Here is a 15,304-nt window from a genome sequence, read left to right on the forward strand (position 1 = left end):
TGATTTTGCTTAAACAAAAGTCTTGTAATTTAACAGAAATAATGTACAATATAAAATATAAAGTCATAGTGCAGTGGAAAAAGAATGTTGTATATGACTCCCATGAGCTTGGAGGACTGCATCCATACGTCTCTGCAGTGACTCAAATCACTTATTAATAGTCATCTGGAATGGCAAAGAAAGCGTTCTTGCCGGACTCCCAGAGTTCATCAAGATTCTTTGGATTCATCTTTAATGCCGCCTTCTCCTCCTCCATCTTACCCCAGACATGCTCAATAATGTTCATGTCTGGTGACTGGGTTGGCCAATCCTGGAGCATTTTGAGAATTTTCCCTCTCCTGTGGTTTGTAATGTAATGGGCAGCACAAATGTCTTGATACCTCAGGCTGTTGATGTCGTCATCCATTTTGCAGATCTCTCGCACACACCCATACTGAATGTAACCCCAAACCATGATTTTTTTCTTCACCAAACTTGACAGATTTTTGTGAGAATCTTGGGTCCACGCCAGTTCCAATAGGTCTTCTGCAGTATTTGTGATGTTTAGGATGCAGTTCAACAGAAAAATCTACCTTCTGCCACTTTTTCAAATGCTCAACTAGACGTCAAGTTATTATTTGTTGCGCTTACAACTGGGATCGACGACAAGACTATTGCCAGGTACTGTAGTCACTGTTTGCTGTTATCATTACTACATTATTTATTTTGTTATTTTTATATTTTTTGTATTTATTTCTGTATTTTATTATTTACTTATTATTTTCTTATCTTTTCCCCTATATCCTATTGTTCATTAATATTATCATACCTGTGTATCTAAAGTTATGTTTATATTTCTTGTAACTACTTTTTACCTAATAAAATAATTAAATAAATAAACAAACATGGTCGAGGAGGTGTAAAGTACAGAAGATATTTCTGAAAACATTCCACATTTCAGTGTCGTGTATAAATGTAGGACACTTTTGATGTCACCAATGATCTTTTTTCAGTATTTTTATTGTTGTTAATCTTTCAGGTACAAGTTGGAAGAGCTACATTTAAATAATTTAGATGTGTTTTCACTTAAACTGCTTACTATGTTTTGAATAAATGACAAATATATTGTTTACTTATACTTTTGTACGTTGAATAGTGAAAAATTATGTACAGTTGCTTTTTTTAATGAAGAAGAACAAAAATCCCTTGACGTTCGGAACTTTTGAAGCAAAGTTGTTCCAAAAGTTGAACAATAATTAATTAAATAAATCTAAAAAAATATTCCTAAATATCTGATTTAAATGATTATCTAAATTAGTCACCTTATATTTTCTTAGTTATTAACTTTTATTTAAATGCATTTATGTCAAATCTTTAGTTTAGTTACTTAAATATTTGTGACTAAACTTGTAGATTACATATTTTGTTATATTTCTACATATACTTTATCATTTAGGAAATCTTAATACACTTTATAAGCAAGTCATCAAATAATTCTTTATTCTTCCATTGGATGGTTTGTGATTAATCGTGTGATTGTGAAACGGAAGTTGCTGAGACTTTTATTTCAGTATGTTGATGTACCTCTGCCTGAAACAGAATGTTGAGTAGGGGACAGGGCTTTCTTTTTGCAGATCAACCTCTCATAGCAAACTAACGGTAAGCGGGTGTGGTAATTTTTAGTTCTTTATTCATTTTGTTGTTGTGCATTTGTAAATTACAGGTACAGAAAAAAACAGGCATCAAAACAAAAGGTCCAAAGATAATTAAAATTTAAAAAAGGAAAAAAATACAAAAACAAAATGGAAGGCATTCTCAAGACACCAAATACAGATTCATTATAACTTTTTGATAGAGCTTTTACATTTTTCACAGCTTTAAGAGACTTCGTTAAAATAATAAGTTAACAAAAACCTTATATGTGTCATGGTTAAGAATATTTTGGCTGAAGCCATCAAATCAGTGTTGCCAGATTGAGCAGTTCCCCCGCCTGCAGTTAAACTCACAGCGGTTTATCATGACACTTTCATTAATAATTTATTTCCGCAATTGACAGCAAGAACAAACATAGAAGTGTTGTCTGATTGACAAGCAGCACCTAACTATGTTTAAAAGAATTTAAAATGCCAAATGGGACAAATTTATACCCCATTTCAAAAGTAAAACATACTCTATTGTATGGGGTCGCTTGGTGATTTCCAAAAATCAAATTCACTTTATTAAACTATTAGAACTACCATATTTTATCCATAACCTACAGAAGAAAAAATTGTAGTTAATAGTTACATTAAAAAAAACAATGCAAATAAAAAGCCATAAGACTTATGATTTTTTTTTTGCGACCCCTGGGGTGATTATGTTATATTAAAGACACAGCACACTGATTTTATGGCACCAGGTTAAACTTTCTGACACTCACAAACATTACAAATAAATACAGTTCACAACTGAACATGGAGGATGGTCTCTGTTCTTCAAAATTTAATGGTGAATAGGCTTGCCTCTTGGTGTATGTGTGCTGTTGTGTGCAAGGTTTATATATTTATAACCACCTCAGAAGAAATTGGTGGTCGCAAGTCACTGGCATTGTCCTTTTGGGGGTTGCAGGCTGAAAAGTTTGGGAACCCCTGCTCTAATAGGTAGTGTAATCTACACTAAGTGCATAGTGGGAAGTGTGTGGGTGAGAGAGGGCAGTGTTTGATGTGATTCAGCTATGTTGTGGTTCTGTGAGTGCTGGTGTTGGTTGCTGTATTGACGAATTACCGGTTTGTAAACATTCAGGATGTGTGCGCATCGAGGTTGCAGAAAAAAAAAAAAAGGGAGCGCTAGCATTTACAGCGAGGGAATGGCATCCGATGCAGTACAGAGTTTGTTGTTGTCTTAAAAATAAGTCATGTTGATTACATATTATATATATATATTATTTACATAATGTTTTTAGGGTATTATAACAGCTTGTCACCCAGTGATAAGCACAGTTATTCAGCAAACTTAACGTTAAAGTTAGCGGTGTTCATCTGACAGGTCCATTTGCAATAGCACCCTCCAAATGGATATTGATAAGACGAAATGGCCGAGCATCCAGCCCCAAATATACAATCTCATTGAAACTCCAAGTGATTTTACAGGAGAGAAGTTAAAGGTCTACAAGTCTTTAGATGCTTACATTTTTGTTCTGTGTGGTCATGTGCAAGAAATAATGTTCCATGATTACCAGATTCAACACTTTGTTGCGCTAAAAACCGAGATTCTGCCTAGCCAAAGACAAGAAAAAAAGACTATACAACTAACAAAGAACTATACAAGGCCTGGGTAATCATGAACAAGCAAAATAACTTCATTCTGACAGTGAACTACACCTGTACTGCAGGGTATGCGAACTGCGCGCGCATCCTGATTGTTTACAAACATGGTAATTGGTCCATAAATCAAAATTAATTATTTTTTTCTGTTTTTTTGGACAGCTTTTAGGCTGGAAAAAGTCAGCTATATCTGGCAACACTGCATCAAACTGACGTCAGAGAAGAACCATTACACCAAATGCAGAAGCAAGAAAATGCTCATACTTTAATTGACGATTACCAAAACAAACTCTTTCTTTCAGTGGATTAACTTGTACGGGTGAATTGTTCACCTAAAGAATAACAACGTGCGCTATATAAACATACATTTCTATTTTTATATTTCACACGGACTTTAATTCACCCCTCCACAAGATGGCGCTTCTAACTTCAGTTCCCCCGCGTTTACAATCTCGCTATTAAACTCTCAGTAGAGAGCACTGAGGAGGAGTCAGAACTCCGCGTTCTCGCATCTCACACCCACTTCTGCCAAATCGAGCAGTAGATTTGAGTCCAACACTGACCCACATTCACTGCCAGCTCGAGTTTTCACACCTTCATCCTCAATGCGGAGTCCTGACGGTGAGTTTCCACCCGAGACCTGAAGGAAAAAGTCTCCACGGGGAGCCTGAGCTCTTCAAACAGGTGTGTGTGAGTGGCCTCAAGGCCCAAAACAAGACGAAAACACGAGCAAATCCACCATGTCCACTGGGAAAAATGCACCTGTTACAGAAAAGTGAGTATGGACGTGTTGGTTTGTGTCTGTTGATGTAAAAACTCTGCATCATTGCTGTGCATTTCGAGTTCCTGCTCTGTGGTTCTTCAAGTCTCTAAATGGCTGATTCAGTATATCTGTGTTTTAACTTTGGCAGTTTTTCTTCACGTCAGATTTTCACATCTCTTCCTTCCTCGTTTTGCAATAGATTCTGGTTTGAGTTCAGCTCATGTTGTTCAAGTTAGATAATCTAATGCTGGGAGTGGGACTGAATGTGAAGGCTCTGTGGATGATTTACATGCAAGTTGCTGAAGTAAAATCATTCACATTGTGACATATTTTTCATTTTCTTATCCAAAGGCGCTGGCTGTGTGTGTTTGTGTGTGTACTCTGAGCAAACATCAAACACCTTGACTAGTGAGCCTATATTCTGCTGTGTGTGTGTGTGTGTGTGTGTGTGTGTGTGTGTGTGTGTGTGTGTGTGTGTGTGTGTGTGTGTATTTGTACATGAGTCATTGAGGCTTGAGAGAGTTTTAAAGGTTTGAGATACCTTTAATGACTTGTAAAGTCATCCACTTTATTCCTCATGTTTTCTTGCATATTGAAGTAAATTTGGTTTTATATCCTCACATTTGGGCTTTCACCTACTTGATATAATTTCAGAGAAGCATTATTTGCAAATTCGAAATGGTGAAATCATATTAGCAACGTTTGCAGTCAATTAAATAGTGCTAATGTTGTTTTCAAGTCATGCCTACATGTGTTTTCAGACCCAATATTTAAAGTAGCGTGTCAGAAATTGTCACTGTTCAAAAATTAACGAATGTGTGGACATAAAACCAACTTTACTTCAATTTCTTGCGTCTCTAACATTCCCCTCGTTTTCATTGGTGCACGCTAAGGGGTAGTTCACTCAGAAAATAACATTTACAGTTAATTTTCTCACCCTCAGGTTATTTAAAGGTCTAAAGTAGAATTGTTTTCTCCGGTAGAACATTAAAGACGATGTTTAGCTCAATCTGTGGTCCTTGGTTATCGGTATAATTTGCATAAAGTCAGTGGTTACTCCTTTTTTTAGGTTAAAATACATTTAGCCATAGATCCATGTGGCTCCTGATGATGCCTTGAGGTCCTATGAAATGAAATTATTTGCTATATTATGTAATTGCAATATTGAAAATGCTATATTATTAGCAAAACTAGCAAGTTCAAAACAGCTCAGTATTCCACTCTGTAGATAGTATTTTAGTGGATGTGTATATTTATCTATGCATATGCACCACTCACTAGAAATGCTCAAATAACACACTGAAAGGACATTTTTCTATGTAGTATACTAGTTCCTGCTGCTTGCAATAACATTACTGTGTTGTCATAGCAACACTGGTTAAAATGAAACCTTTTGACTTGTTCACTGTCAATTAAATGTGGTTATTTTATTGTCTTTGTTTACTTTTAAGTATAATCTAAGCTATTATGATAATATTATTTTGTAAGACTATTTAAATGTATTTCAAGAGTTCACACTTAGCTGATGATTAATTGTAAGCTTGTTTGGCATGCTGTCCTGGGAGAGAGCCCTGAGCTCATAAGATCCTCGAGCCCGGGGCTCCCTCCTGTTGCAAGGCGAGAGGTGAGTTTGAGCTCAGGTAGATCTCGAGAACTCCCCCGCTGTAGTAACTAATGAACAGATAGTGATTGCTCTTAAGAGATAACTACTTACTAGGAGCATGTCTATAGTGCCGATTTGTATTAGTCAATTAACTTAAGTTGCATGTTTTTGGATGGTGGGAGGAAACCGGGGAACTTGGGGGAAACCCACATGAGCACGGGGAGAAAGTGCAAACTCCACACAGAAACGTCTGCTGGTTTGGTAAAGCCTGGAACCAGAGACGTTCTTGCTGTGAGGCTACAGTGCTAAGCACTGGGCCACCGTGTCACCCCTCTAGGATCAAGGAGGAGTAGGGGTGGAAGGGGGGGATTCTTCAAAACGAAGATAGCGGTGGAATGTAACCCAGGGTATTTGTAGTAGCTTAGGAGTCGTCTGATTGGGGCATTGAGAATTGGATAATGCGGATCCAGCTGCTAGCAATCATAAGCACGTGATCCTCTCGAAATTAGTTTATAAATAGACTTCACTTAATAAAATAATAAATAATTATTACAAAGCATTTTCAGTTTCGGTTTTTGGCCAAGTGCATTCAGTATTTTCTGTTTTGGTGGATTCCTAAAGCCCTGCTCACACTGGGATATTTCCTGCAGTGTGACAACAGCTGCAATGAGTGTCAATCCAAGAACCAATCGGAGCGCTGAATCTGATGACGCAATCCATGCGGCAACTCAAATGACAGCGCGGGGAAATGTAAAAAAAAAAATTCTTCCTGGTTTTATTATTGAGACACGCTGTGTGCAATATTGCCGCCACTGATTATTTACGTTTGCTGTGAGGACTCATTTCAGAACAGAGGATAGTGAAAGTGTCACGGAGGGATGACGTCAAACTCTGGGGGAGTTCTTCCATGTTTGGCTTTCATGTTTGGTCTTCATTGTTGTTCAGTCTGACGTTGACAGCTGAGCCATGTTCATGCTGTCTGATATGCTACAATCATTCAGGATTATAAAAATTGCACAGTGTGAGCCAACCTTAAAATAATGTTCAATTTTTTACACAGACTTATTGCTTTGCTTCCCTAGACATCAGTGTGCAACCAGCAGTGTTGTCACGATACTGAATTTCAGTACCAATCGGTGTTGAAATTTTAAAACGTCCATTTCCCGCTAACATTTGAGCACTACTGAGCACGTTCCTAAACAGCGTAGATTTGCCATAGTCTTCACATGCTCAACAGAACTGACTGTCATTGAATGTGAAGGTCGTCAGTTCACCGAACTCACTGCTGTTTACTGAGTATAACTACAGATACAGGTAGGGCTGGGCGATTAATCGAAAAATAATCAATTTAAATTCAGAACCTATAATCGATCTAATTTTCCCAGGTCAATTTTATTGGTTATTTTCCCTACTGTGTGTGGAGTCACGTGACCCCTCCTCTGTTCAGGCTGATTTATACTGATTTATATCGATTGCACGCGTATGGTCCAGCGCAGTCTTCGTGTGGTTGCATACCCACGCACCTCTCAAAAATGTACTGTAACTATACGTTGCGAAGACACATAGCGCAAGCTCTGTGATTGGTCGGTTTGGTAGCCTTGACACACGTGGGCGGCGCAGAGAGCCGGTTGGAGCGAGTGTTTACAAGTGTGAAGTCCTGTTGAGGAGCTGTTTTGTGTTTACCTTATGATTAAAGTTGTTCTACGTCCGCCTGTTCCTGCCCCTGAATGAGTAAGTTTTAGCTACTAAGCTAAATGGTGCTAAGCTAAATAATATACTTTAGTTTTTTTTTTTGGTGACACAGTGACTCAGTGGTTAGCACTGTCGCCTCACAGCAAGAAGGTCGCTGGTTCGAGTTCCAGCTGGCCCAGTTGGCATTTCTGTGTGGAGTTTGCATGTTCTCCCCATGTTCGTGTGGGTTTCCTCCGGGTGCTTCGGTTTCCCCCACAGTCCAAAGACAAGTGCTGAATTGGATGAACTAAATTGCCGTAGTGTGTGTGTGTGTGTGTGAATGTGAGAGTGTGCTTCCCAGTACTGGGTTGTGGCAGGAAGGGCATCCGCTGTGTAAAACATATGCCAGAATAGTTGGCGATTCATTCTGCTGTGGCGACCCCTGATAAATAGAGGACTAAGCCGAATGAATGTTTTGTTTTGTTGCACAATTGAATTATCAATACTTAGTCTGCCAGCATTAGTTATCGGAGTATGACAAGTTTTGATGAATAATACTTGATAAAATTAAGTAATTCCTTGCAAAAGAAAGACATTAAGCAATAATTACTTCAGTAAATTAAATATCAAGTAAGTTAAAATTAGTAATTTAAAAATTGACCAATAGTAAAAATATAAAACTATTAGTAATATTTTATTTGGGCATCTTTTACTCCAGTCCTTGTTGGGTGTACTTCATCCACCACTGCTTACTTTGCATTTATGCGAACGCTTATCGACTCTAAGCTGAATTGGCAACTACAAACAGGATCGACCAGTTGACATTAATTAGTCCTGCTAAATATATCGTCAGTGGTCCAGTGATGAAAACTCTGCATCAGGGAGCATCCATAATTAATAAAGGCCACCGTTCACAAGTCTTAATGCTGTCTTGGTATTTAGTATAAAATGTCACCAATTTCAACATGACTTTGGTGTCTGTGCATGTGGGTTTACTTTACTTTAGGAGCTTTGGGGAAAAGTTGTCGCCTGAAGATGAACCCAGATTTAATTAAATAATTAGATGCAGTACTATTAAATGTTACAATTATTGATTTAATTATTTTGTTTAATCAATGCTTTAATATTATTTCATTATATGCTACAATGTGTATGCGTATATATATATATATATATGTATGTATGTATGAATATATGTATGTATATATATGTATATATGTGTATATATATATATATATATATATATATATATATATATATATATATATATATATATATATATATATATATATATATATATATATATATACACATACATACATACATACACACATACATACATGCAGTATACAGTATACAGTTGAAGTCAGAATTATTAGCCCAATTTTTTTTTCAACACACTTCTAATCATAATAGTTTTAATAACTCATTTCTAATCACTGATTTATTTTATCTTTGCCGTTATGACAGTAAATAATATTTGACTAGATATTTTTCAAGACACTTCTATACAGCTTAAAGTGACATTTAAAGGCTTAACTAGGTTAATTAGGTTAACTAGGCAGGTTAGGGTAATTAGGCAACTTATTGTATAGTGATGGTTTGTTCTGTAGACTATCAAACAAAAATATAGCTGAAAGGGACTAATAATTTTGCCCTTAAAATGGTTTTTAAAAAATTAAAAACAGCTTTTATTTTAGCCAAAATAAAACAAATAAGACTTTCTCCAGAAGTAAAAATATTATCAGACATACTGTGAAAATTTCCTTGCTCTGTTAAACATCATTTTGGAAATATTTTTAAAAGAAAAAACTCAAAGGGGTTTAATAAATCTGATATCAACTGTATATTTTATGTTTTTATATATTCATTTTATTATCGGCTTAGTCCCTTTATTAATCTGGGGTCACCACAGCGGAATGAATCACCAACTTATCCAGCATATATTTTACGCAGCGGATGCCCTTCCAGCTGCAACCCAACACTGGAAAACACCCATACACACATTCACACACTTACACTACGAACAATGTAGGTTACCCAATACACCTATTGACCTTATTCTGCGATGCGGAAGTGCGCTCGTTTTTGCGATTGTTTTAGAACGTCCGATTCAGCTGCCGATGGGAGAAATGACTAGGAATAATAAACGGCAGAAAACGGTCAAACTACTTACTCCACAAACAAGTGTTTGCATGACAATACAGACAAAGTAGAATAATATAATAAGAAAATATCAGTTAGCAACACCAAGCAGCAAAACGAGCTGTTTTTAACGTTTAAAAATGAATGGAAGTGAATGAGACCGGAAGTCTCGAGCCAAAATGATTCAAATGGCTGCGCCCACTCGTACGCGGAGAATAAGGATCAATAGTGCATGTTTTTTGGACCTGTGCACCTGGAGGAAACCCACGCCAACACTGGGAGAACATGCAAACTTCACAAAGAAAGGCCAACAGACCCAGCTGGGGCTCGAACCAGCGACCTTCTTGCTGTGAGGTGATCGTGCTACCCACTGTGCTACTGTGTTGCCGTTTTTATAATTTTTAAATGTTTTATATTTTTTTGTGCAGATAAAATAGATTGTATGAATATCAATTAAAAAAATTATTTATTTTATTTCCCAAATGATGTTTAACAGAGTAAGGAAATTTTCACAGTATGTCTGATAATATTTTTTCTTCTGCAGAAAGTCTTATTTGTTTTATTTTGGCTAGAATAAAAGCAGTTTTGAATTTTTTAAAAGCCATTTTATTGACAAAATTATTAAATGTGAGATTTGTATGTATTTAAAAAATCATTAGTTTCATATAATGTATCAGTGTTTTTACAAAGTGTACATTTACTAATATATTTATATTTTGTATTCAATAAATACATGATACTTTTTAAAATGAATTCTTAAGGATTTCTGTGTACAAATATATTTATTTTAGGAAGGTCGCTGGTTTGAGCCTCGGCTGGGTCAGTTGGCATTTCTGTGTGGAGTTTGCATGTTTTCCCCATGTTCATTCAATTCACCTATAGCGCATGTCTTGGACTGTGGAGGAAACCGGAGGAAACTCATGCGAACACGAGGAGAACATGCAAACTCCACACAGAAATGCAACTGACCCAGCCGGGGCTTGAACCAGCGACCTTCTTGCTGTGATGCGATTGTGCTGCCCCCTGCGCCACCGTGATGCCGCAATAATTTAATAATTTTTTCACCCTTAGCAAGCAATAATTTAAAAAAAATTGTTTATCATCATAAAAATTTTAATTTGTGTTTATCTACATATATTTCAGCTCCAGACAGATGTCCTTGCAGGCCTGCCTTGATGAATGCATGGAGGCCTTGGATCTGTTTCTCAATAACCACTTTAATGAGAGTTTAGACAAACTGCGGCCCCGGTAAGCAAACTCTCATTTACTTCATTTACTTTCCTCTATATTTCTTTTTCCTCATTTTTCCACCCCTGTTATCAACAATTAGCAATCTGACCTGTATACAGAGATAGAAACCAATACAACCAAATGTAATGTTTGGCATCTGCAAACGTGCCTCCAAATGAAATGCTTGTTTAATAGTATGAAGTACCTGTTTAATCCTGTGTGATGGCTTGGTTGATTCCCGTTGTGGTGGATAATTGCGTCAGACACACTCCCTTCTCCAGGATGTGAAGTGTTTACCTAAAGATCACACCCTCGCTTCTGACAATACTCACTCGTAGAGATATTTCATTAATGTATAGCTGGAAGACTTGAAGAGGAAGAATGAAACTACATGCTCAAGTGGCGCCAGCCCTCCTGTTTTATATACAGACCTCACTGGATGTACAGAGGGCTTGGTTTCAGGCTGTAAAAACCATGGTTTGATTGTAGTACTCTAGGAGAGATTGTGGATAGTCTGAGCTTGAAAGGTAATTTTATTATTATTTTTTTTATTTAGTTTTGTTTAGCTACAATCCCACTTTAATGTACAGATATCTTTAATTAACATTCAGTTTTTTTAGGGAAATTAATGCAATAGTTTAAAGCAACCGATACCATTTTTTTGGAACTGATACCAAAATTTTGGGTATCGACCAAAATTTTCCAATCCAATCCGCTGTCGCCACTGGCTTGCATGGTTTGGGATCTGTAGAGCTGCGCATCGTTGGATTTGCTCTTCAGTGTTTGGACTCTCAGTAGTGATTATTAAACCACACTGAACTGAGCTAAACTGAACTGAACTTAAACACTGAAAACTGAACTACACTGTTACTATTTACTATGACCTTTTATGTGAAGCTGCTTTGACACAATCTACATTGTATAAGCGCTATACAAATAAAGATGATTTGAATTGAATCCTGATACTGTGCATTCTTTTTAACGTAATACAGTTTCTATAGTTCTGGTGATAAACTCAAATAATATATCTTCTTTAGTAAAAATAACAACAGACCTATAGGCCTACTGTATATGACAGACGGCACAATCTAACTAAAACATGATGCTTGCTATACACTATAGACTACATTATTTGAGCATTTGTTATGACATTGATATGATCTGTTGTGGTCCAGCTCATGTTTCCTTCTTTAATATTGAGATTTTTCTTTGAAATCTGTAATAGGGCTGCAACAACGAATCGATTAAGTCAATTACTAAAAGTGTTGGCAACATATTTCATAATCGATTCGTCGTGTCACGCGACGCGGAGACATTTGATTATAAAAAAAACTAGCCGAGCTGAAGATCTCACGCACCAATGCCAGCAGAATTCCCAGGGCCAGATAGAATCTTTTAAACTCACCAGTGAAAGGGTTTAATAACAGAAGTAAAGCAGCGGTGGTTGAGCTACTTTGCACTTTGTATTGCAAGACTAAAGCCTTTTTTGGATCATGAGAAAATTAAATGATGCTTAACTTCTGTTTGAGATTATATCTCATTAAGGCTGTTTTTCTTACCCCATTGGCAAATAATTTGGCTTGACTTCATTTTGATGTGGGTTTTTCTGAAAACATAATTTCTTTCATCTGTCTAGTGTGTATCTTGATTTAAGATTTTTTTTAGATATTTGGATTGAAAACAGGACAACACTACTAAGTTAGTTTTTTATTTAATTATTATTATTATTATTATTATTATTATTATAACAGCTCAGGGATGTTTAAGGAAAACATGTTTGTGCACTTTGTTAGTTTTGAATAAAGGGTTGGAATTTTGTTAAATCGGATTAATCGATTAATTAAAAAAATAATTGACAGATTAATCGATTATTAAAATATTATATTTAGTTGCAGCCCAAATCTGCAATAGGCTACCACTATTGACCCTTATCTCTGGTAAAATAACCAGCCTTTTAGCAAAGTCTGATATTTTCCTGCAGGTTTGACGCAGATTAAACTAAACTGTCTGGGCCAGTATTACTTAAACACTCCCTCGCCAATTCTCACCATGAGAAAGCACATCAGCACAGAGGAATAATCAGATGCTCAAGACAAAATCTTTAAAATAATGACTTATATTAAACATGTAGCAAATATATGACACAATTGTTATACGTCAGTTACAGCGGAGCATTAATAAATCCTTATTTTCCATGGAGCGTAGCAAATCATCTGCCCACACAGTTGTTCATTGTTCATATAATTTTGTCTGAATTTATTTTTTGTCTAAAAAATTGTCTTTTTGGAACTAATTTTGTTTGGTATAATTTGTATCTTCGTTTCAATGTATTTTTTGTTGGTCAGTTATTTACAAAATACACAAGAAGAACGAATAACATTTTAGGTAAAGGTCCGCTTGTATGCTTCAGTGCCAAAACACAAACTGTTCTGTTAAATAAAATATTACTATAAATAAAATTCCAGTGAAATATTCACAGTTTCAGAGTAGCCTATATTAGGCTGAATGATTTTCACTGTTAATGACAATTTAAATTGTGCCTGTCAGTTTTATTAACTACTTTGACCACGATGAGCCAAGCTTTACAAACTATCACCAGCACTGAAAGTATTCCCCTCTGAAGAATAAACTCTGTTAGAAAGATGGAAAGACTCAATGTGAGAATAAATTTACGGAGCGGCGTATGTTGCGTATACGCAACTGCTGTGTGAATGAATCGCTTGATGCATCACTGAGACACAGTGCCCTCTGTTATCTGTGGCAATTTCCAAAACTTAGCAGCACAAAGGGAAGAAATCAGTGCGTTGAGGATCTGTTAAATTGTATTATTGAGCCTTTTCTAATTTAAAATTGCAGGTAGGCCTACTTTGTGTGTGAAGAGCAGGTAGTAACCCTCTCTACTCCAGTGTTGCGAATGTGATCTGCTGATCTAACAGACACAGCGCAACATGATTTACAAACAGCAATGTTGCAGGTCAAAATAAAGCCATTTAATGCAAAACTAGATGCATTTCTATACTAATTATTTAAACTAACATGAATAAATAGTCTTGAAGAAAGTTTTTCATGTTGTCATTAATGAACGCGACTGAATGAATCAAATTGCAAATGAATGGAGAATGATTGACAGGCGCAGTGGAGGGAAGCGCTGAATTGAACATGAGTTTAACCACTGGAACATTCATCTGTACTTCACATTAAAATATAGAAAGGCTTCAGAACATCTGGGATGTAGTAGGCCTACATGACAATTTTCTAGTGCCTTATAATAGGCTACCTTCATGGCTTTTGTTGGCTTATGAATAACACAGAATATAGCGCACTTGCAAGATTGAATTGGGATCGGTGCATATTCATTCATTCATGTTCTTGCATTGAAGTGGCAGGAACTTTAGTTTTACTACTGATAGTTTACTGGATATTTTAGTGGCTTTTTACAACTGATGCTAATTTTTAGGTAGCTAGTCAACAGTTTAGCTAACTTTGTGGCTGCATCTGAGAGCTTTGGTTGCCTCATTGCCTTATCAGAGATTGATTTCACAGGCAGCACATAGGGCAAAAGTTGTTTAAAAACATTTTAAGAACGTTTTGCAACTGTACTACTACAGCAGTGCAATTACCACATGCATTCAGCAGTTATTAATAGGCATTAACTCAATTTGTTGAGTAGCTGCATCCGAAAGCAAGCATGTTTTGAGAGTTGAAGAGAATTGAGTGTGTGATGACTGCTATTAAACTGGAGCTAGAATGACCCTAGAGTCTGTTTAATATTTATATGATAAGATTAAGTGAAATCTGACAAGCAAGAATGCTGCTTTTGTGATAATCACTGTGTGAGTTGAGTGTATATTGATTTTTACACCACAGTTCAACAAACTAGATGTTAGTTTTAACATATTAGACGTAGTATTGTCTGTTTTTTTTTCCAAACAATGCTGAAGCGAGCATTTCTGTTTCATTCCTGAGTGAACCTGTTTTGCAATGAAAGGAGCAAGTCAATAATTCAATGATCTATTCATAAACACAGACAGGGATGTGAAAATAAGGCATACTTGGAAGATAAATAACATTTTTTGGAGAGGATGAACGTGAAGAGCGGGGGGATGGGGGTGGATTGGGCACCCTAATTGTAATTCTGGGGCCCCAAAAAGTGCGTGGGCCCTTAGAATCCTCCTTCACATACACACTCTAGCAACATCAGAGACTTATTTTATATCCTGTAAAAAGGGGTATAAAAGAATGGAAATGCAGTCATTTTTAAATTCATTTCATTATTAGTTAGTTAGTTAGTTAGTTAGTTAGTTAGTTAGTTAGTTAGTTAGTTAGTTAGTAAAACTTTATTGTCATTGACAAGAAATTTGTTATGGGCATCACCATATTGCTACAGCCATTCCATAAAAACAAACAATAAAGACCACACAAAATACAGTAGTTACAATAATTATAATGCTAATTAAGATAAACGCTTGTAAAGTAAACCCACTGAAACAGGTTCAAAGGACTTCTTATATCTGTTCAGCCTACACTTGGGGACTCTATATCTTCTACCAGAGGGAAGCAGTTCATAATGTGAATACAAAAAGTTGGATCATTCAGAATCCTTTCCACTTG

The 15,304-nt window shown here is 36.2% G+C and overlaps 1 protein-coding gene across 2 annotated transcripts in view; it reads left to right on the forward strand.

Moving 5' to 3' along the window:
• Nucleotides 1–3,795: 3,795 nt before the first annotated feature.
• zgc:158403 (tetratricopeptide repeat protein 39A) overlaps nucleotides 3,796–15,304 on the forward strand; it is a 52,910-nt gene continuing 41,401 nt past the window's right edge. The window contains exons 1-2 of one of the 2 annotated variants that reach the window (XM_056453176.1): nucleotides 3,796–4,056; nucleotides 10,607–10,711. In XM_056453176.1, the coding sequence (XP_056309151.1) occupies nucleotides 4,022–4,056; nucleotides 10,607–10,711 (140 nt within the window). In that variant the 5' untranslated portion in view covers nucleotides 3,796–4,021. The remainder of the gene's footprint in view (nucleotides 4,057–10,606; nucleotides 10,712–15,304) is intronic. The other variant, XM_056453175.1, reaches the window with a different exon arrangement.

This window comes from Danio aesculapii, chromosome 3 (assembly GCF_903798145.1).
Source record: "Danio aesculapii chromosome 3, fDanAes4.1, whole genome shotgun sequence".
In the NCBI taxonomy this organism is placed as follows: Eukaryota; Metazoa; Chordata; class Actinopteri; order Cypriniformes; family Danionidae; genus Danio; species Danio aesculapii.